General features: G+C 33.7%; 2 protein-coding genes across 4 annotated transcripts; both read left to right on the top strand.

Moving 5' to 3' along the window:
* The first annotated feature begins 5,381 nt into the window (after positions 1–5,381).
* On the top strand, positions 5,382–17,413 carry LOC123720092 (medium-chain acyl-CoA ligase ACSF2, mitochondrial). 3 transcript variants are annotated; one of them, XM_045676569.1, is made up of 12 exons: positions 5,382–5,513; positions 6,534–6,714; positions 6,979–7,107; positions 7,204–7,424; positions 8,393–8,511; positions 9,018–9,124; positions 10,570–10,697; positions 10,956–11,124; positions 11,399–11,512; positions 13,038–13,180; positions 13,839–13,980; positions 14,565–17,413. In XM_045676569.1, the coding sequence occupies exons 1-12, from the start codon at positions 5,464–5,466 to the stop codon at positions 14,790–14,792; spliced, it is 1,731 nt and encodes a 576-aa protein (XP_045532525.1). In that variant the 5' UTR covers positions 5,382–5,463; the 3' UTR covers positions 14,793–17,413. The 3 variants fall into 3 exon arrangements, with proteins under 3 accessions (XP_045532525.1, XP_045532530.1, XP_045532529.1); XM_045676574.1 differs by lacking the exon at positions 5,382–5,513 and having other exon boundaries at positions 6,534–6,583; positions 6,979–7,024; XM_045676573.1 differs by lacking the exon at positions 5,382–5,513 and having other exon boundaries at positions 6,694–6,714; positions 6,979–7,024.
* Positions 17,414–17,486: 73 nt separating this feature from the next.
* LOC123720679 lies at positions 17,487–21,120 on the top strand. Its single transcript, XM_045677385.1, has 5 exons — positions 17,487–19,183; positions 19,270–19,393; positions 19,560–19,827; positions 20,354–20,473; positions 20,693–21,120. Exons 1-5 carry the CDS (start codon positions 19,126–19,128, stop codon positions 20,816–20,818), a joined length of 696 nt encoding a protein of 231 aa, XP_045533341.1. The 5' UTR covers positions 17,487–19,125; the 3' UTR covers positions 20,819–21,120.
* The last annotated feature ends 922 nt before the right edge of the window (positions 21,121–22,042 follow it).

The following is a 22,042-nucleotide window of genomic DNA, read 5'->3' on the forward strand; positions in this document are numbered from 1 at the left end:
TATCATTCCATTCTTTAACTTGTATACAAGTTTATGAAAACTAAGTAAGATTTTATACCAATTATAAACATCAATTGTATTTTAACAATGCTTTCCACCTAACGGCTTTGATTATGATGTAAAATTAAGATATTTTTAATACATATTATTTTTTAAATTATAAAAATTTAATTAATAATAATAAACAAATTTTCCCTTAAAATCGCTCCAATGTGAGAACGAAGTTTCTTTTCATCAAACCGTATTATGATTTTTCCTTACAGTCATTTATAATTGGGGTTGAACTAATTCCTATTTAAGAATGACGTGAAACTAACGTGGGTGAAACATTCACAGGAATGAATTGAGCGGAAAAAAACTAGCCAATAGGTTGGTGTGGCCTTCACGTTGATTACGACTGAACTTTTATAATTATAGGGCTGGTCTTAGATTGGCGCCGTTAAGGTCAGACGGTAATATATAATAAATCTTAAACAGGTAAACAACTACATATAGTGGTGCTACGTAAAGTCTGTTGCAGAATTTGCCTATTTGGATGCATTTAAGTCAATGCTAGGTGACATATCCAAATATTTAGAAAAAACGCTTTTGAAAAGAAAGAAGGAGAAAAGATATGCTGCCAATAGATCATCATCAATCAGCCCCTTGTTGGCCTTAGCCTCTTCAAGAACACTTCGCTATCGCAATCTATCCAGTTCTGCTAAAAGATACGATCAGAAAATGATTTACTGAATGTCGAAAGGTGAAGAAGAACCTTTCATAATATATTATAAATTTTCATAAATAAAAGCAGTTTTTTTTTAAATGTAGGTTAAAGAAAACATCATCTTACGAAAAAATATTATTCTTTGGAACGATTACAATGGCTGATAGGCAAAGGCAAATTACAAAGTCAGGTATTCAGTTCAATATGCTTATCTAAGTTTTGCTAGGATCTTAAAATATAGTACTATATAGAGACTTTCTTTAATAGATATGCATTAATGCATTGTAATTTTGAAAAGTACAACTTATTACATCTACTCATAGTTGATATTTTTAAGACTAATTTCTCACTATCCGTTAAGTTTTTTTTAATGTTATACAATATAAGTGTAGTCACTGTGTTACATTATGTGCCTATAATAATAGTTATCATTTATTAGCAAGGATATGATATAAAAATATTATGGTACTACAATCTAAATTTTGCGATTTCTGCCACACCTTATAGCGTGCAAATTTGTCTTACATAATTAAAAAGGTAGAATTCAATATACCTAGTTCTTACGCAATAACATTATACTATGAATTATATCATCAAAGTCAATTATTATAATATTTGATCACTACATCATCAAATAATTTAAATATATGATTACATTATGAGATTAATGTTAATTATAATGCTTCTCTCAAATAATAATCGTTTTTTGGTCAATTCTTATAAGAAATAAAGTGGGTTTCCTATACAATTCCAGATGTTTGCCATATAAATGTTGTATAATTTATTTACAACATATATTTGTTGTTTTTTTACTAGGCAAATCTGAAATTAGCGAATGAATTATGGTATGGTATAAGTATTAATTTTAAATCCTCCTTATTAAGCAAACTAAAACTATTTTGGATTTGGCTAAACAGATCTTTAGTCTTATTTGATTAACGGTTATCGGGACTTCACTGCATTAAATTTAACCTAAGTATGCTATAAAATAATAAAAATGTATTATTTTACGTACGATCTTTAACATAATCGATTGTGATTGTCACTTAAATACTAAATTTGCTGGTGTGTGAGTGCCTGAGTAGAGCAATCCAAAAAACTCAGGTTTATTTCATTTCATGCTTTCAATTGATATTTCTAGTCACTGCTATAACTTATACTTGTTCAATATTTATTTACGGAATATGATTGTATCGAGACGGGAAAATTTAAGCTTTTGTTTTGTTTCATGAGTATTGGAGAACGGATGTTGACATCCGTTATTCAAATAAGCATTTCACACTGCAGTATGTGATTGAGGTAAGATATATATTTAAGTATGTTTTATTTATTGCTCAATAGAATAGAATATTTAATTTATCATTAAAGGTACCTTCCTGAAACAATTATTTTTTTTGCAGAGAATTGAACCCAGGAATTGTGCATGATCTACGCTAAAGCGTATTCCTGGGCTAAGTTAAGCTAGCTCAGTTTCTGGAGGTTAGAAAATAATGAGAAAGTTAAAAAAAGACTGATGAGCCATACTCATAAGTAATATATAGATAATATTTCTTGCTTAAAGTGAACACAAACAGGATAACCATATCATGATAATTACAACTTAGGCACTTAACTAGATTGGTTCTCGTAAAAAAGTTCATATCATTGTCAAGATAGCAATGTTCCTGTTTCAATGTTATCAATATGGATATTTGTTTAACGCTGGGTTACAATATCACATCCTTATCAATTGTTTCCGTAGCTATCATTAGTTTCTCGCGCTTATGATAACTTAACATTGTAATCAAAACTTATGTAATTACAATTCTGTTAAATAAAAATACTAGGCATTGACTGCGGCTTCGCTTAAACGCAAGTACATGCTTATAAATAATAAGATACGATACAACCACTCATCTTCATTATCTTAAAGTACGCTATATTTGGAGTGCAGTCCAAAAACCCTGAAAATGGCCTTAATTTATACTTTGCGTTACAACTGCAAGTTTCTAACCGTGCTGTTCGCTTCTAAGAAGGCTGAAGATTCTGCGTTCATAAATCAGCCATACTAATAATTTTATTTATATTTATAACAATTATTAAATCCAAGATGATTTTTAGCTGAGCATTAAAATTAAAAAAGTATTGCTTACATTTAAAAAAGACAATAACAGGAAGTACTTGACAAATGTAGCTTCATTGTCGTTTATGTCTAAATGATGAAGTGATTGAAGGTTCTGTAGTATAGATAGAAGCGTATTTAGAGACTACCAACAATTTAAAATATTCACTTTTCAGATTTTAACATTAAAAAATGTTATTAAATTTCCCTATGCGACAAGCATCATTTAATAGTAGGCTGGTAAAAAATGTATAGTTTATATATTATTAAATGAAATTTCAAGATCATTAACATATATATTATTATCTCAGTTTTTATTTTAGTTCTGAAACAACATGTTTAAAAAATACAAGAAAATATGACATTACAAATTTTACTTTAATTATTTTTTATTTTTATTATATTATAATATAGAAATTACAAACAAGCAAGCAACAATTTTATAACATAACATACCGGATCAATGATCCCAGCCATAGGAACGGATACTATATCCTCCCCTCCTGCTGCTACCAGCTTCTCCAAAGCCTTGAGGGTTTGTTCCACCGCCGACCACTCTCCTTTTTGTGCCAACACCAAGATCTTTGCAGCAGCCTCCCGCATGTTAACTCCAGCACTGGGAGGCTTCGGGACATCCGGTACGCTGATGTCCTTAGCTTCCTTCTTATCTCCATTATTTGAAGACGTCTCATCTTTCTCTTCAGGTTTAGCTGCTTTTTCATCATCTACAGCTGGTTTCTTAGGGGGACCCTTCCCGCCTTTCTTCCCTCCTGGGGCTTGCGACATAGTCACATAACCTAATATTCACAAAACACTTCGCGATACATGACTAGGGCGGGCGAATCGCTGGGCGGGCGGATTATAACTGCGGCAGTTGCGTAGCATGGTCGACTTCTTGCATGATTCAAGTAAATAAAGGCGGCGGCAACGCGAACTGGCTTTACAAACAAACTTACAAGTCGATGTCTTAGAATGTCTCATGCAGTGACCCATTTTTAAATTTGGTAGCTGGAGATGTTCTAATATGGGTATAAAGCAAAGTTCAACGTTATATATAAAATATTATGTTTCCCCCACACGTAGCAATTTTGAGCACTAAAATTTTAATAATTTGAATGAAGGAACTCGCACAGCATTACAAAAATCGCATAAAATCAAAAAGTATTCCATTCCATTTGTAACATATACCAAAAAACTGAGTTAAGTTTAAAATTCGATTGAAACTTTTAACACTTACTTGATACAAATATAAAACTTAAAGCGTTCATAGTAAGGCATTTAAGGTTCAGAATAAAAGGGAATAAAGAAAAATTTGCATGTTTCGTCACAAGGCAGCGTCGCGTGCGGAGCTCGCTTCCGGAGGGGACCCCATGGCCTCGATTCTTATGTTAGGATCAGATAGCAAAAGAAACCAACGATATGTAGACCTAAGTGAGACAAACCATACCTCTTAGTGATTTACCTAAACTAATTATTAACAATCACTAAAACCTCTTCATTTCGACGTTAAATTTATTGCCGTTGTTCGAAGGGTCAGTGATGTTTTGGCCTTAAAAACTTATTACCCAACTTTGTATCTTTGGTAGAATAGTATATCTGCTTAATATAATTAAATGTCTCCTAGAATAAATGCTTTAAATTTGTTGTAGTTTTCTTTATTATCTATTTACGAAAATATGTTATAGTAATTATAGTTAAGATTTTTAGAGTAGAAATTTTCATAGTTGTATTCTTAGTCATATACTATGTACGTTCATCTGATATGTTTGGTACTGTTACTACTACGTATTATAGATCTTATTCGCAAATTTAAGAATTTAAGTCATGTTTTTGTTTTTTAAACCCTTGAATATATAGTCTTACCAATTTCCAACTTGATGAAGTTGCAAATATTTTACCTAGATGGCGCTTTTAAAGTTATTTTTCTCACACCTAACAAAAATAAAAGTGCAAAGTAATGTAAAGTGCTTAGAGTCAGAAACTATAGAAGATTAGCGATAAATTACAATAACAAATCATAGAATTATTTCTTTGTTTGTGGTACAATAATTATTACTATATTAATATCGAATACGATATTAAAGTAGTTCCAAACTATTGTTTGTACGCCTAAATTATGTACCCAAAGTTTATTAAAATTTAATTTTTAGTATTTACTTCAAAACTGTACAGTTCTCAAAGTGGATCGTTTTGGTTTTTAACTCTAATTAGTGTTTGTATTCCACAACATTAGTAAAGCTAGCAGAAAAATCATATAATGTTAAAGAGATACGATTTTAACTTAAATAATTCATTAGACCGCAAAACTCTCGCAAAAATGCACTTCACTATTGTAATTACTAACCACAACAAAAATTAGACTGTCTCATTCCTTTCGCTTTCATTTCGTGGTAGATAATATCATAATTCACGAATTAACGTATACGTAACAGATAAATATACTCAGATCTTGTCGGTCAAATGTTTCAAAGAACAAAGGTCATATTTGCCTATAAATATTATTCTTATTATTGTCAGAAAACGATACCAATGTAATATTGCTTTTTCTCTTACTCTGTAAACGATGATAACAAATGATAAGTTTACGCTGCTTGTTGTAATATAATTTAGTCTTTAACGAACGTTTGCTGTTATAAGTAAACAGTATTGATTAATCATGTATAAACGGGGCGTGTTATTTAGAAAAATAAATTATAAACAAATCAGGTATGTCAAAGATACATTTTTTTGTTTGTCAATTAATATAATGTTTGTTTGTAAATAAAAAAAGATTACTAGTTAGTTAAACAATAAGGGCACGGAGAGAATGAGCGTGAGCACCGGGGTTTCCCGTGCCAAAAAGAACTGCGACGCTCTTCTCGGCATTTATTTGGATGCCCGTTTTTCGAAACCATTCTCCAAGCGATGTGGTTGCAGTCTAAAGTCCACGATGACACCTTTATCGTTGTGGGTGGTAAACAGAGCGGCGTCATCGGCATAGAGGGCTAGCTCCACATTGGGAGCTCTAGGTATATCGCCAGTGAACAGCGTGAACAGGATGGGCGAGAGGATCGAGCCCTGAGGGACTCCGGCCCTGATGGGTCGAGGGGACGTGTACAAGAAAAATAAATATAATGAATAAACCCATGACTTAATGTAATTGTGTGTGTGTGTGTAAGTGCGTTACGGACACTAAAATTTCTAGTTACATAAGGGGAATAAATAATTCTAATGTTGATTGCTTGCTTACTAATATAAACCTTGTGGCCTAATAAAAATATTTTTTTTTAGTAGAATTAATAATAGATGTTCGTCACGATTCTATCGTTTAACTTTGTATTTTATATGACATTAAATACTTGACACGAATCAATGCGTAATGCATACAACAGAACAGAACGATGATTATAGCAATTAAATTTGACGTTCTGAACATAGATTACTCAGTTTTTTAAGTGAGCTAAATTGTGGCTACAACTATTCAGTATAGATTTTTTTTTAATTAGAATATCTTGTAACAAATGATAAACAAGATGCCCGGAGTGGGAATGGACTCGTTAGCGTTTTGGTATAAGTTTATATAAAGTACATAGTACATATTTGTTTTTATTTAGTATTAATTTTGTAACCTACGTAATATGATATGTTCCTAGCTTTTTGCATTATGCAATGTACTAATGACTTACTTCACAATACAGAATACAATAGGTGACATCAGATTTTCACACCATTGTTTTCCGTTTACAGACGCCTTCACCAACTGCAGCTGGATAAAGGGAGTTATTTGTATCACCCAGGTAATGAACCTCTCAATTCTGCTAATTTCGGCGAGGTCTTGGAAAGAACGGTTAACAAATATCCCAATAGAATTGCCATCAAATCTATTCATGAAAACCAGAGTATCACTTATGCAGAATTATTGGAACAGGTATTACCTATAGAGAAAATATTATAGCATTTAATAAAAAAAAATGTTTTACGAAATGTGAAATTAGAATAGAAAATAGGTACTTATACCTGTACAATAATACAGTTAATTAACATATACATAATCACAACCATGCAATTTTGCACGCGCAAAACTTAAGTGCAATTTTTTTTTAGTACGAACAGATCTCTATAACATAATGCTTTTCATTAAGCGACGTACATGAACATTTGCTTTCTGAAAATATTTCACATCTCATTTCAGGCGGATTCCCTGGCGTATGGACTTCGAAATAATGGTTTCGAAAAAGGTGACCGATTTGGTATTTGGTCTCACAACTGTGCAGGATGGATAATAGCATGTATAGCAGCGTTTCGGGCTGGCCTCATATCTGTATGTCATTTGAAAATTTAGAGTATAAAAGGAATAAGAATGTTGTGAAAATACAACCACCTATATAAAAACCCCTAAAATTACTTTCAATTACAGGTGTTAATTAACCCCCTTTACGAAGCTCCAGAATTAAGTTACAGTATAAATAAAACGGGTTTAAGGGGTCTTTTAGTGGGGGATGAATTACCAAGTAAAAACTATTACAAAATGTTGCAACACATGATACCAGAATTAGCGTCAGCAACGCCGGGAAACCTGAAGTCGAGTCAATTTCCCAGTTTGACAACACTCCTTACGACTGGAAAGATGAATTTGAAGTGAGTGAAAATAGTAATTACTTATGCAGACGTTGATAAATTCTAGGTGAATTCTAATACTAATCTAACCAACTATAGTTGATAAACACTAAGACCATCACACAACACAGCCAAATTAGGTATTACTTAGTTAAATGTATTGAATATTTTTAATTATTTTTTTTACAATATACTATATATATATTCACTGCTTTTTCACAACTATCTACTTTTATAACTCCTTGATAAAACACGTCACACCAAATCATCACTGACGCAGGATGATGACCGCGTCGTACCTTTCAGACCACTTGAGCAGCTTCTTTAGAAATGTGACCTAAGTGCCCGTATCATTTGTGTAGTGTGAAATTTTTTGATCGTTAAAGAGAATATTTCGGTGCTTTTCACCTATGTATCAAAACGCCTTCTGTTTTGATCGTTCCACTCTCTTTAATTATAAAGATTAATTTATATCGTCGATATAAACATACAGGGGTATATCGACGATAAGTATCGAGCTTCAGATCTTGTTTTATATACCGCAACAGAGACCTAGCGGGTATCTTGATTTCTCTCGATAAGATTTTTTACTTCATTAACAGCCTTTGTAGTTCTAACAGCACCCCGATCTTTTCTGGTTCATCAGAGGAACTCTTGTTGTATCTGTTGATAGTACGATATACGAACATAGGTTGATACCAAACTTTTGAACTTTCTGGATTATGACCGACGCACATAGGGCCAAAAAAACTGGCCAAAACTAAATTGTTGTGATTTTGAAATAGTTCATCGTCGCGACGGCTCCTCCTCCTTGTGCAACGTGGTCACTGAAATTCTATTTTCTTTAAAACTCCATTCCATATTGTTATTTAATAACGAACACGAAAAAATATGTGAAAAGAAGTTTTTAAAAGTATAGTCTTTGGTATCTTTATACAACGCGATAATCATGAAATTAAATGTAATTTCATGTATTTTTCGACTTTCAGAGGTGCTTTTACATTGGATTCATTAATAAACGAATACAAGAATAACGATGTTTCTCAGTACGTGAAAGAAGTTAAATCGGAGGATGGCTGTTTAATTCATTTCACATCAGGCACTACTGGTGGGTGTGTTTAATTTTCTTTTCATGCACGAACCAATATGTTTAAATGTTTTTAAGCATGAACATAACTTGTTTTATAATTAAAGCAGCTAGATCCTAACGCTGTACAAGTGCCGTTTAATATTCGCTGTTAATAAGGATGAAGTTCCTTTTTAGTTTTTTCACTGTTAGTTTGTAAGTTTTATGTTCTAATTTGAAGTGTATGTGTGTAAAATTTGTGAGGTCATATTTTCTTGTATTTTTAAGCATGCATGTGTTGGTTCAGGACTTACAAATAAATTGAAATGTATCTTTTTTAAGATTACTCATTAATAATGTTAAAAGCATAATATTTTTGCTTACAAAATATTTTAATAAATAAGGTAGATAAATATCTACTACGTATAAATTGGTATGTGCTGAGAATTTAATTTTTTTTCAAGTATTATTATTGTGTCTAAAATATTCACACAGAAAAGTAGAGAAATCTAATAATAAATAAATTAAGTAATACTTTATAATTTCAGGAAATCCCAAATGTGGATTAGACTCAAACTTAGGAATAGTTAACAATACGTACTCCTCGGGAATAAGAAATGGTTTCAACGAAGCACATGAAACTATTTGCGTTCAAGTGAGTTTATACTTTTATTCTGTTTTATGCTTACTTTTATGCAAACATTCTGTTAACGCTATGACGATACAGATCAGATGTTTACTAAAAAGATACTAAAACAGTCAAATAAGTTTTTATACGTGTGCGTTTTTTTCGTGAGTGTTTTTATATGTAGGCTTTGTACTATTAACAATGAAGCGAAAACGAGTAGACATCGCGTACGCTGTGTAAATAATAATAAATTCTGTTGCTTTAAATATTTTTATTTAACTTTTCAAAGACAATTATATACACAGCAATAAACATAAGTATAATAAAATGATAATGGGGTGGTTTTAGACGAATTAAAATAGATTACAATTTATCTTAATCCTAGAATTAATCCCGATTGTTTATCACTACTTAGTCAATAAAACTTCTTTGTAAGTTATCTATGTTTATCTATCGAACTCGGAAGATTTAATCAACTAATCAAGCCATCGACTGATCAAGCATCTGATATGGCATGGAAAAGCCTATTTGTTTTGTTAATGTTTTTTACAGCTGATTAAGATATTAACACTAATATTCTTATGAAAGTTTGAGAGTAATCTCTAGATATACTGAACCGATTTTGACTCTTTCCAATAGAAAGCTATAATTAGTGTTGTCTTTATTTGTTGGTTAGTTGGGGAAAAAGTTTCTTCGCTTTTTTGAAGAAAATTCACGACATTTTTTAAATATAGTTTATTTACATTTAACAAAAGTACGTCAGTACCATTTTGTTCGTTAACTTTTTGCCATCATGTAGGTAGGAACATGATCCCATTGCTATAGAAGTTTTGGGGCTTCTGATCAAAATACCGCGACAATTGGTTTTGGTAGTCCTCTCGTGATATGAACCTGACACTGCCTAAAGAATTTTGAAGAGACCGAATCAGGTGGAATTCTGAAGGTGCAAGGTCAGGACTATACGGCGAATGCATTAACACCCCTCAGCCAAGCTCTCTTAATTTTTGCTGAGTGGCTAAAGATGTGTGAGGTTGCGTTATCCTGATAAAAAACCACACCCCTTCTGTTGATTAATTCCGGCCGCTTTCTCTCAAGTTCTTGCTTTAATCTTATCAGTTGTTCGCAGTAGAGTTCAGAATCGATGGTCCAGCCTGGTGGTAACAGCTCATGATGAATATTGCCCGACCTTTTCGCACGTTCTTGTCGTACATGATCCACTTTTCGTAGTAAGATTTTAAAATGTATCGAATTTCTTAATTAGATTCACTCATCTTGACGGTACTCAAAAACTACTTCACATAACAAATTGCGGTTTTCACCAATATCTAAAATGATTCATGGAGATGGTTTAGATATATGATTTTCAAGCCAGTGCGAGTAGTTTAAGACGCTAAGAATATCTAGACATGTACTTGATGCCGATACTTAACGTACCATACGACCCATCAACGATTTACAATTGTTTTTGTCAGGCTCCACTGTTCCATGCCCTAGGATCTGTGATAACATTACTGGGAGGATTCACACATGGCGCTTCCCTTGTACTGGCTGCGCCATCATACAGCGTTACCGCTACCGTAAACGCATTACTTGCTGAAAAGTATGTATAGACATTGATAGAAAACACCTTTTAACCGGATTGAAGCTATTTATTATTAATTTAAACTTATAATTATTTACATAATTTTAAATTTAATTTCTTCCGCATTTCGCGTGCTTTATAGCGTTCGTGGTCACGGTGACTTAGATATTTCCATAATTTTAGAACCTTTGGAAATATTTTGATGATCAAATTATATTTTCTTACCACTTATCCTATTATTTGCACTGGTTATGTGATTTCTCTGACATTTTCCAGATGTACAGCAATAACGGGAACTCCAACAATGTACGTGGACATACTCTCCAAAATAAAGAGTCGAGGTGATTTGCCTATTAAGCTACGGATGGCACTTGCAGCCGGTGCACCTTGCAGTCCTGAACTCATACATCAAATGGAGAAATACCTAAATGTTCGATCAGTCAAGGTATGTATTATGTTTACAGCCTTAGTGGATTAGATTCATATACTACCATATGTATTAATTGTTTACAGTTATATACTGTGACACGTTTTAATATTATTGATCATCGACCTATTAAATTTCCTTTAATTCTGCGAATCATCACTTCTCAAGAAACACGAGAATCTATTATAGATTCGCAGAAAATATACAAAAAAGAGACTCATGAAAAGAATGTCGAAAATTACAATTTTTTAATCAAATAATTCTTGTTAATAGCAAACTAATTACATTACAGGCTTTGTATGGTATGACAGAAACTACGGCGAGTGTTTTCCAATCACTCCCTGGTGATAATGTCGATGTTGTTGCTGAAACAGTCGGCTACATTATGGATCACGTAGAAGTTCAGGTATGAGATGGCGTATTTAATCTATACCTAATATAAAAACGCTGAAGAGGTTTGTTGAAACTGCTGTTTTATGTAAATTATTTGTGTTAGGTTTTTATTTATGGACGAGGCTACATTATGTGATGACCAATCAATTAAAAATGGTACTAAGGCTGGAAAATGTTGCAAATAATTCCGAAAATCATGTAATATCATTTATTTTTAAAATTATATGGTATAATTCAATACCATATTTGTTAAATACTTACATTTAAAAATAATGGTAACTATAGTAACAGCTATTATACTTAGTTTAGTCCGTGTTTTATGATAAGATCGTTTGGGTTCGCACAACATTCGTAAGCCATTAGACAGGCAGTATCCAAATTATTAATTTATGGATATACTTTCGAAACTATAAACATTATGTGTAGATAACATTATTTTAAATCCAAGGTGAACTACCTTACCTTACAGTTATATTGTTTGTAGTAAAGATAATAATAAAATGCAAATTAATACTTTAACAATGTACGTACGAAATTTCATTCCATGAAATGAATTTCGCCATTTTCTCATGGCAAATTCATGAAATGAAGAAAGATAAGAGAGTAACCTATCAGCAAATACGGGCAATCCTAGTCATTGGTATGAGGAGTCAAGTTCAAAAACTATTACACGAACATTTAAGCGTCAGGAAACTTTGTACCAGATGGAGTTCCCATACTTTAACCGACGACCAGAAACACCTTCGCATGGACTGGTGTCGCCAAATGTTAGATAAGTTCAACGGCGGTGACTCAAATGCTGTATTTGACATCGTCACAGGTGATGAAAGCTGCATATATTGCTACGAACCCGAAACCAAAAGACAATCAGCTCAGTGGTTTTCTTTCGAGGATCGGCCAACTAAGGTAAAGAAAGGAAGAAGTCAAGGAAAAAAGATGAGCGCCTCATTCGTTGGTCGGAAAGGCCATTTCGCGACAGTTGTGCTCGATGATGAAAGGACTGTTACCGCGCGACTTGTATGTCAATCGGTGTTTGACTGTTGTCTTGGAAAAAATTCGACAGCAGCACCTTCGAAGCAGGATCCTCCTTCACCACGACAATGCTTCAGCGCACTCCGCAAAACGGACTGTGGAATATTGGACTATGGCAGGTGTCGAGGTAATGAGTCATCCGACATACAGTCCTGTCCTGGCGCACTGCGACTTTCATTTATTCCCATAAACTAAAAATAAAATTTGGGGTATTCGCTTTACAAGCCCCGAAGATGCGGTGAAAGCGTACGAAAATTCCACGGAAGAGATGGAATCTAAGGAAGAATGGGCCCACTGTTTTTCTCAGTGGTTCCACCGAATGCGACGATGTGTCTCAGAGAGGAACGGAGATTATTTCCAAAAACAATAAAAGTATTGCCAACTTTCTACATTACGCCGTTTTTTATTTTCTAAACATTTGCAGTGTTACCTAGATACATACATACTTCTGTAATTTTTATAGAAGTCATTAAAAAATGCGAATATTTTATAAAAATGTTATGCAGGTGGTAGATGGCAATGGAATCAGAGTTCCATTCGGTGAGGCGGGTGAGCTGATGGTCCGTGGTTATTTGAACATGATTTCATATTGGAATGATCCAGAAAAAACAAAGGAAACTATTACCGATGACGGGTGGTTGCATACTGGGTAAGCGATCTCTATAAAACGTATTACATTAATCTTTTAAGTTATAATTCTATTGGCGCGTTAATGCAAAATTTGTTAGTGTCGTTTTTTTCTACAAAGGTAGAATAAGGCGAAGGATAAAAAAATTAAAAATATTTTTATCTTGTCATCATGTGGTTGTACATAAGTACACGTTTATCGTTTATCTTAATTTGTTCAATGGCAATCTTCGTGATAGTTGACCTACCTACAAGAAAAAAATTTAGGTGCACAGCCATGATTGGAACGCACGACCTCAAGTAATCGCACTCACACGCATAAGCTCATATACTGACGCTGAGCCGTGGCTAGACCACTGCTCTGACTGAGTATATGTAACACGATTAAAACTACATAATCATTTTATATTGCATATTAAATATGAGTAAATTATTAACTTATTATTTTTAAATATGTATATTTTCTCATTATAAATGAAATGCATTCCTACAAACTGTTATAAAACGATCATTTCCATTATTATACGTATCATTTTATAACAGATTCGTATATTGATTAACAAATCATACGGATTAATATATAACGTAATCTGCGGTATAACGAACACGAACGACACAAAGTCGAGAGCAGACGCTGGAACTAACACACTAAAAAATACCTAACTAAATAATTATTTAAGGGACAAATTCGTAATTTCCCCGAATGGATACGGGCGTATAGTTGGTCGCATAAAAGAAATAATTGTGAGAGGGGGAGAAAACATCGCACCAAAAGAAATAGAAGATTTGCTAAACACCCACCCTGATGTTATTGAGAGTCAGGTAAGCGAGATCTTGTGATCTACGTAGTATAAGCATAAGACAATACACAGAGCTTCTGGATGTAATAATAATAATCCAGTGACCTTATGTATGGTCTTGGCGATAGATCGTACGACTCTTTAAACATTTTTCTTTCACACATAAAGTAAATTTTGTTTCTAAGTATGGTTTATAAAATATGGAAGGAATAATATATATATTTGTTCTTCTGGCAAGTTAACGATTAATATATTTACCTTATATTTTCTATTAACGGCATAGTTTAAACTATTTTAAAGATACAAGTAAAGCTCAAATCTTGTAAAACGCTTGTCAATAAATAATATTATCACTTCAAGAACCTTTCATAATAATAAATTACGCCCTTAAAATAAGAGTAACTTTCAACCACCGTTCCCTTAGTTAAAAGAATCTTAATAAATTAAATATTCGAAACTTGTATGTATGTATAATTTACTATTACTACTAATTAACACTATTTAAATTTATAAATTCTACTTGTATTGATAAAAATAATAGTATATTAATAAGTAATAATAGACTATCTATGGAGTGGGTTTTTAGTATATTTTTTTATTTAACAGATCATTGGAGTATCAGACGACAGATTAGGTGAAGAGCTATGTGCAGTTATGCGATTAAGAGATGGCGCTGTGTTCGGTGTTAAAGAAATGTCTTCGTTTTGCGCAGGAAAAATTTCTAAATTTAAAATACCAAGGCTTCTGAAAGTAACAAATGAGTTTCCTAAAACAGCCTCCGGAAAAATACAGAAGTTTATGCTAAAAGAAATGGTAGAAAGTGGAAAATTGTGAAATAACTTTGTGTTTAAAATCTTAATTGTTTATTTCTCAAAGCTAGATGAGCGATGCTATAGTATATTTTATATTACAAAACATCTTGTCCATTAGCTACACACCTATTCTAAGAGTATTATGAAAATTACACTATCGGCTAAACTAGATAATGTTGCTCTACGGACAATAAGGTTTGGTAAAATATAATTTTTAACCGACATTTTCAAATTTGACATATGAAGTGGCAATAAAAGCATCCCGATTATTTGGTGTTCGTTTACTAATGTGATTTTTAAATTTGCGTCTCATTCAAGTTACCAAAATTGTAACATCTGTTTCATGTGACAAAAATACGGCGGAAAAATATATCCTTAATGCGATCTATCGCTGTATGTTGTAATACTATGGTTAGACAATCTATAATAATAATATGGGAGTAGAAATATCTCAGCTTCATTGGTATTTAAAAAAAACGTTATTAAAAGATTAGACTTTTAATTATAAAATATACTAATAAGACTTAAGTTTAACTAGACCTATGTGCTGTGGGTGATGTGTAGTAGTATGTCATGTCGTCTTGTTCCTCTATAAAAGGAGTACGACGTCTGCGGAGTAGACCCTCCTACGTCGATCGCCGAGGTCAAAACTCTAATCTAGAGATTACTGCCTCGAAAATCACCAGGTCTCAACGCCATCTCGAACAAGGTCCTACGATGCCTCCCGCCCCATTTGATATGCTTACTGGCCTATTAGGCCTATATGGCATATTCAATTACCTTCTCGTAAACGGCACTCTCCCGGCGCAGAGGGAAGAGGCCATTGTAATTGGTATTCATAAACCAGGCAAGCTCTGTAACCACCCCACCAGTTAGCACTTTCTTAACACGCTGAGCAAGCTGTATCTCGTACATGGTACAGGTAGTCAAAAAGCATCTCCTAGATTTCGCCCTAGAAAAGGGGTTCATTCCCGATGAGCAGTTTGGCTTCAGGCCGGCCCACTCGTGCGTCCATCAAGTTCATAGAATTACGGAGCACATCCTTTCCGGGATGAACAGCTCCCTGAAACCGAGAGCCACGAGTGCTCTCTTCTTCTATATAGCTAAGGCTTTTGACAAGGTCAGGCACAACGGCTTGGTTTACAAACTCAACCACTTTCAAGTATCGTACACGATTTCTTGCCCGGTCACTCCATGCGCTATCGTATAGAAGGAACATTATCACCCATCAGGGCCGGAGTCTCTTCTGTTCACGCTGTTCACCCGCGACATCCCTAGGGCTTCCAATGTGGAGCTAGCCCTCTATGACGATGACAACGCTCTCTATACCACGCACAAAGATAGATGTGCCATCGTGGACAGACTCCAGACCGCAACTACCTCGATAGGCGAATGGTTAGATGGTGGCTAGAATGATGATGGCTAAAGCGTCGAAGTTCTCTTTGCCAGGGGCAACGCTGAGGTCCGAGTCTCACAGAAAACGCCCTTGCGCTATCGTAGAAAACGCCCATTCCGGCTGAGCTACCCTCGCCAAAACAGCTCAAGCTGAGTCGTATGTGTGTGTTAAATATAATATTATTATCATAATTTGAGGTTGGTTGAGGTTGAGGAAAAAGTTTCTTTGCATATTTTTTTTTAAATTCACAATATTTTTTTATATAGTTTATTTACATTTTAACCCTAAAGTATGTAGGTACTATTTTGTTCGATAACTTTTTGCCAACTTGTAGATTGGGACATGATCCCATTGCTATAGATATTTTGGGCCTTCTGATCAAAATACCGCGACAATTGGTTTTGGCAGCCCTCTCGTGATGTTAACCTGACACTGCCTAAAGAATTCTGAAGAGACAGAAACAGGTGGAAATATGAAGGTACAAGGTCAGGACTAGACGGCGGATGCATTAACACCTCTGAGCCAAGGTCTCTTAATTTAGTCTGAGTGGCTAAAGATGTGTTAGGTCTAGCGTTATCATGATCATCTTGAAAAACCACACCCCTTCTGTTGATTAATTCCGGCCGCTTTCTCTTAAGTTCTTGCTTTAATCTTATCAGTTGTTCGCAGTAGAGTTCAGAATCGATGGTCCAGCCTGGTGGTAACAGCTTATGATGAATAATGCCCTTCCAATCCCACCATACACAATGCTAGTTAACATGGGTTTCGCCACAGTCTGTGAAGCTGATCGGCCTTTCACCACGACCTTTTTCACACGTTCTTGTCGTACGTGATCCACTTTTCATCACCAGATATCAGCTTCTTCAAAAATGTTTCCGTTTTATTACGTCATAATAAAGAATCACAAAAGAGTACACGGTTCATTGGGTTTAAATTAGGCCTGTTAAAAACTCACTTTTGAAACTAACTCCATACTTACCTCCATACTCTTTTACAATATTTGAAGTATGAAGTAGTATGAAGTATATATTTATTTGCATTCCATAATGTTACAATAGATGTTTAAGAGGCTTAAAGCTAGGTACAATATTATGGACCCTGTTAGGGCACAGCAAAAGAAGGCATTACAAAATTTATATTACATAATTAATAGTAACAAAATAGTACATTTCAGGTTAGTATTAATTATATAGAATAACATTTTTTAATTTATTTAATTTAGAATATTTAGGGATTAATAATTATGAAATTCAACTATATTTTTATCTTCTAGGTACTCATTAACGCTATAATAACATTTACGTATATATATAAGTTTTTTTAGTTTGTTTGTAAATATATGTATCTTTTTTTCATTTCTTGTTTCAGGTAGTTTATTATAAATTTTGATTGACATGACATGACTAGTGGGCTAGATGCATGTATTTTTAATCGGGAAGATGGTAGGTTTAGGCGTTTTTTTGTGTCGAAGTGTGTATCTTGTCTGTATGTCTTCGCGTGTGGTGTAAAATTCTTTGTGTGTATGGGCAAATTTACAGATTTTCAATATGTATAATGAGGGTAGAGTGATAATGTTTAGTTTTATGAAATGTGGTTTGCAGCTGTCTGTTTGTTCTATGTTAACTATGATCCGAATTAACTTTTTTTGAGTTGTGAATATTGCTGGTGCGTCGGTGCTATTTCCCCACATTATTACACCGTAGTTTAGCCATGCATGCGCATAGGCGTAGTAGGTGGTTATAGCGGTTTTCAGGTCCGTAGTATTTTTAATTTCCCGGAAAGCATATAAAAATTTTGAAAGTTTTGATTTTATTTTTAGTATGCGTGATTTCCAGTTTATGATTGTGTCTATTGTTATACCTAGTAATGAAAATTCGTTAACTTGTCCTATTGTGTGGTTGTTAAAAGAGAAATTTAGAGAAAGTGGCTTTTTATGACGGGGGTGGAATGCTATTGTTTTGGTTTTTTCAAAATTGATTTTAAGATTGTGTGCATTCATCCAGGTTATTGTTTTTATTAGAATATTATTGAGTGTAGAGTGTATGTTAGTGATATCATGACAGGAGGTTATAATCGAAATATCATTAGCGAATAAAACACATGGACTAGGTCCTTATGGTTTTTGGAAGGTCTTTTATATAAATGAGAAAAATAAGGTTTATGGAGCTAGTGAGCTCACTGAAACTAGCTAGCTTAGGTACCCAAATATCGAGCTTTTTTGTGTACCCAGTTTTTTCAAATGCGCCAAAACTGTTTTGTGGTCAATTCCCAGTTCTTCAACTACGTCGTAACTACTGATATGCCAATCTCCACTTTTTCAAAAATGCCATCTATTTTATCCGACCAGAGCGACGACCATCTTTGACATCAAAACTTCCGGATTGAAAATGCTCAAACCAAATTTGTGCTACTCTCTTGACACTGCACTAGATCCATAAACATAGCATTTTTTTTCGCAGCTTACGTTGCATTTTTACCTTCTTTGTAGTAAAATTTCTCATTAGATTCACTCATCTTGACAGTACGAAAAATAATAAAAATCACACATTTTCCTAATTTGAATTTTGAATTATCTTCTTTAAAATTTAAACTTTTAATGATACCAACACCAGCCAGATACAAATAGTATAGCCAAAGAGATTTTATTGCGAGTTCATACATACTATAATGCGAAAAGACTTTTTCCCCAACCTTGTACATATTATACAGATTGTTGAAATTGCGAGAAAAACTTGTATTGTAATACTTTTTTATTAGTTAAAAAGACAGCTTTCATTGTTAATTATTATTTAATCTGATACCAACTTCGAAATTTTAAATTCGATTAATAACTCTTATCTAAATTGGCCATTATCGATCACAATGATCACATTTAACTGATTAAAAAGAAAAATATTTTTTATGATATAATTGATTCGTTGCCACTTCGATTAGTAAATAAAGTAATTCGAGCATAGACATGCGTTTCCTTTTATGCCTGTTGTTTAGCTTATTAGCTATTGTGTTCAGTCAAACAGGTAAGTAACAATTAAGCTTTATTATACGTTGGTATGAAATGAAAACAATATTGAAATTCATAAATTTTCTCATGTTTTCCTTAAAGTTTCAAGAGTCCGACTCGTCGATCATACTAGTTATATTGTAGAACTTGTACAGAAAACTATCAATCGGGTTCAGAAAAATCATTGGAACGGCCTTAAAGTTCATGACGTTACTATTGAGATTGAGTAAGTAACCTTATATATTTTATTTAAGCGTTTATAAATATGTATTATAGTTACTATTTTTCGTATGTTGCTTTTGGGTTAGAACATAACTACTGTAATCCAGCCCATGATTAACTTAGCTGCATATAGAAGAGCATTTTCACATCTCTAATTCGTCCATTTTCAGTGAAGAAATCCTGAATAAAACGGTCCAGGCTACGATCTCTCTGAGTAATGGGTTCATAGTATCGATGCAGCATTTAACACTTATTCCGTCGACCATCCAACAAGTCTGGTTGTATACGAGAGCTACAAATACCACGGCTCTGGAACTACGAAGTACTATGCAAATGACGGACATCGCCATTGGCTTTGACGTAGATGGAACGATAGATGGTGTACATTACCATAACACAGGGACAATAATATATCCATCAATACAATTTAAATTAGCGGTAACTCTAAAAAATGTTAATTTTAAAAATTGATCCAAACGAGCAAACCAGTAAAGATTCGATTCATGCGCCCAAATGATAAACAAGTTTTCAGAAATTCATTAGTTGTAGCGATTTTTTAATTATTTATTTTAGACCTTTATCTATAAGATTTTGCTCCATTTGCCATAGCAAATGGAGCAAAATCTTGTAGAGTATGCTATAAGCTTGTAAAGTATGCATACATACTTCTTATTAATAACCTGCCCTACAAACTAGCAGCTGTTTTTCTAATAAGAACAGGCTAAATTAATATCAACTTCGGAACTCAATTTTAACAGCGTGCGTTTAGGACCTTCTATGCATCGAGTTCCTGGCATATTTTTTTCTAAAACTGATGTAATTTTTTATTCTGTGTATACATGTCATTATGTAAACTTTATGAGTTAGCAATACCATATTCAAATTTAATAGTAATTTCGTATGTAATGTACATAAGTGAATCAGCGAAACTGTAGGAACTAATTATGATAGTATTTACTTTCAGCTAGTAAAAAACTTATTTACCGGTGAACTTTCTACAAGAGCTGAGCCAGTATTGTGGAGAACAGCAAATCAATTGCAATTCGTACCTTCGGATACATTTTCACAAGTTTTAGTCCATTTGGTAAGCTAAGTTGTTACAAGATTTAAATGTAAACTTTTGCATAGTATTTAGATCAGCAAACTGCTCAATATTGAAATTGATGGCGTAATTTGACGTTACGTGGTGGTATAATTATGAAAAAGTAAAAATAAATCTAAATAATGTTAGCTAACGTTTATTAATGTTAGGTTTTCGTCAATATACTAATCATATTATGATTAAATTTGAATTGTTTTACAGTATGACTGGAACAGTACATTTCCAAGTATTCAAACGTGGGCCAATGAGGTATTTGCACCTTTAATACTTGATGTAGCCGAAACGGAGCATCCAATACCGGAATTCTGTTACGATTGTCCTGTCTAATAAATATTGAACACAGATAAACATAATGTATTAATCTCTGAACCATTTTTTGAGTTTTCTTGTAGACGACAACTATTAATAGTATTTTGCGTTTTATTTATTTATTTATTTAATAGCGATACCGATAGGGTTACCGATCCCAATGCTGAGTTTTTATTCCGTTACATCAGTGCTACGGATATTGGGATAATTACATCGAAAATGCAAACTAAAACGTTTAAGAACTCTGGTTTTACGTATAATTAAGATGACACTTTTCAATTTATACCCATTTACGAGATTTCATCTAAGTACAAGAATTTTTTTCTTCACTTTATCTTCGATTTATATTGGAAAGTGTTCAATAATAATATACTAAATTAAATTTGATTGAATCGATGTTACACCGACGCTTCACTTCGATTCATTCAATGGTTGTGTATTTATTTTCTGTAACAAACAAAAATCTATTTCAATCATATAATATTTTTAAGAATAACAATAGTTCTGATGAAGTCGTCGTTTCAGCCTGTCGATATCCACTGAAGACCCCTAAATTTCCAGTAAGACCGGTTCCCCGTGCATTGTACATCCGGCTATATAGTAGCTAAACAAACATGCGATTAGGCAGATCAGCCGAGAAGCTAAGCAGATTGCACCTGGCGTTTCCGAAAGTCAGACGGAGTGACGTACAGGACTATAGGCTCAGGCAGTGGCGTAACAATAGGGCGGCAGGGGCCCTGTCCAAGAGGCCGAGAGCTCAATTTTTTAAAATGTTTATTTCATTGCAAATGTATGCAGTTTTCCTCACGTTTCCTTCACCGAAAAGCTAGCGAATAGATGATGAATTCATTATGTTCTATGGGTGAATGCAATACGTATTGGGCTAGCGTGGGGGCTACAGACCATTCCCTCTTGCCTAAGAGAGGAGTTATTATTGTGGTATTAGTGGGACATATACAACGTGTAATTGAGTACGCTGAAAAAGTTTATTAAAATTAAACTGAGTACAACGTGACGATTTTAACTGATAGGACCCCATTTTCCCAGCCCCAAAAGAAATTGCCATGGGCCGCAGAAAGTATAGTTACTCCACAGGGCTCAGGGTACAGTTCATGTTGGGGTAATTTGCCAATACTCGCCAATGCCAATAATGCTTGGCAACTGGTTTGTGATTGCAAACTGAAATTTGCGATTTGAAACTGCCCATTTTTTCCACTCCACGACGATGAAGGTTAAGTATTA

This window comes from Pieris brassicae, chromosome 2, assembly GCF_905147105.1.
Source record: "Pieris brassicae chromosome 2, ilPieBrab1.1, whole genome shotgun sequence".
NCBI classification, from domain to species: Eukaryota; Metazoa; Arthropoda; class Insecta; order Lepidoptera; family Pieridae; genus Pieris; species Pieris brassicae.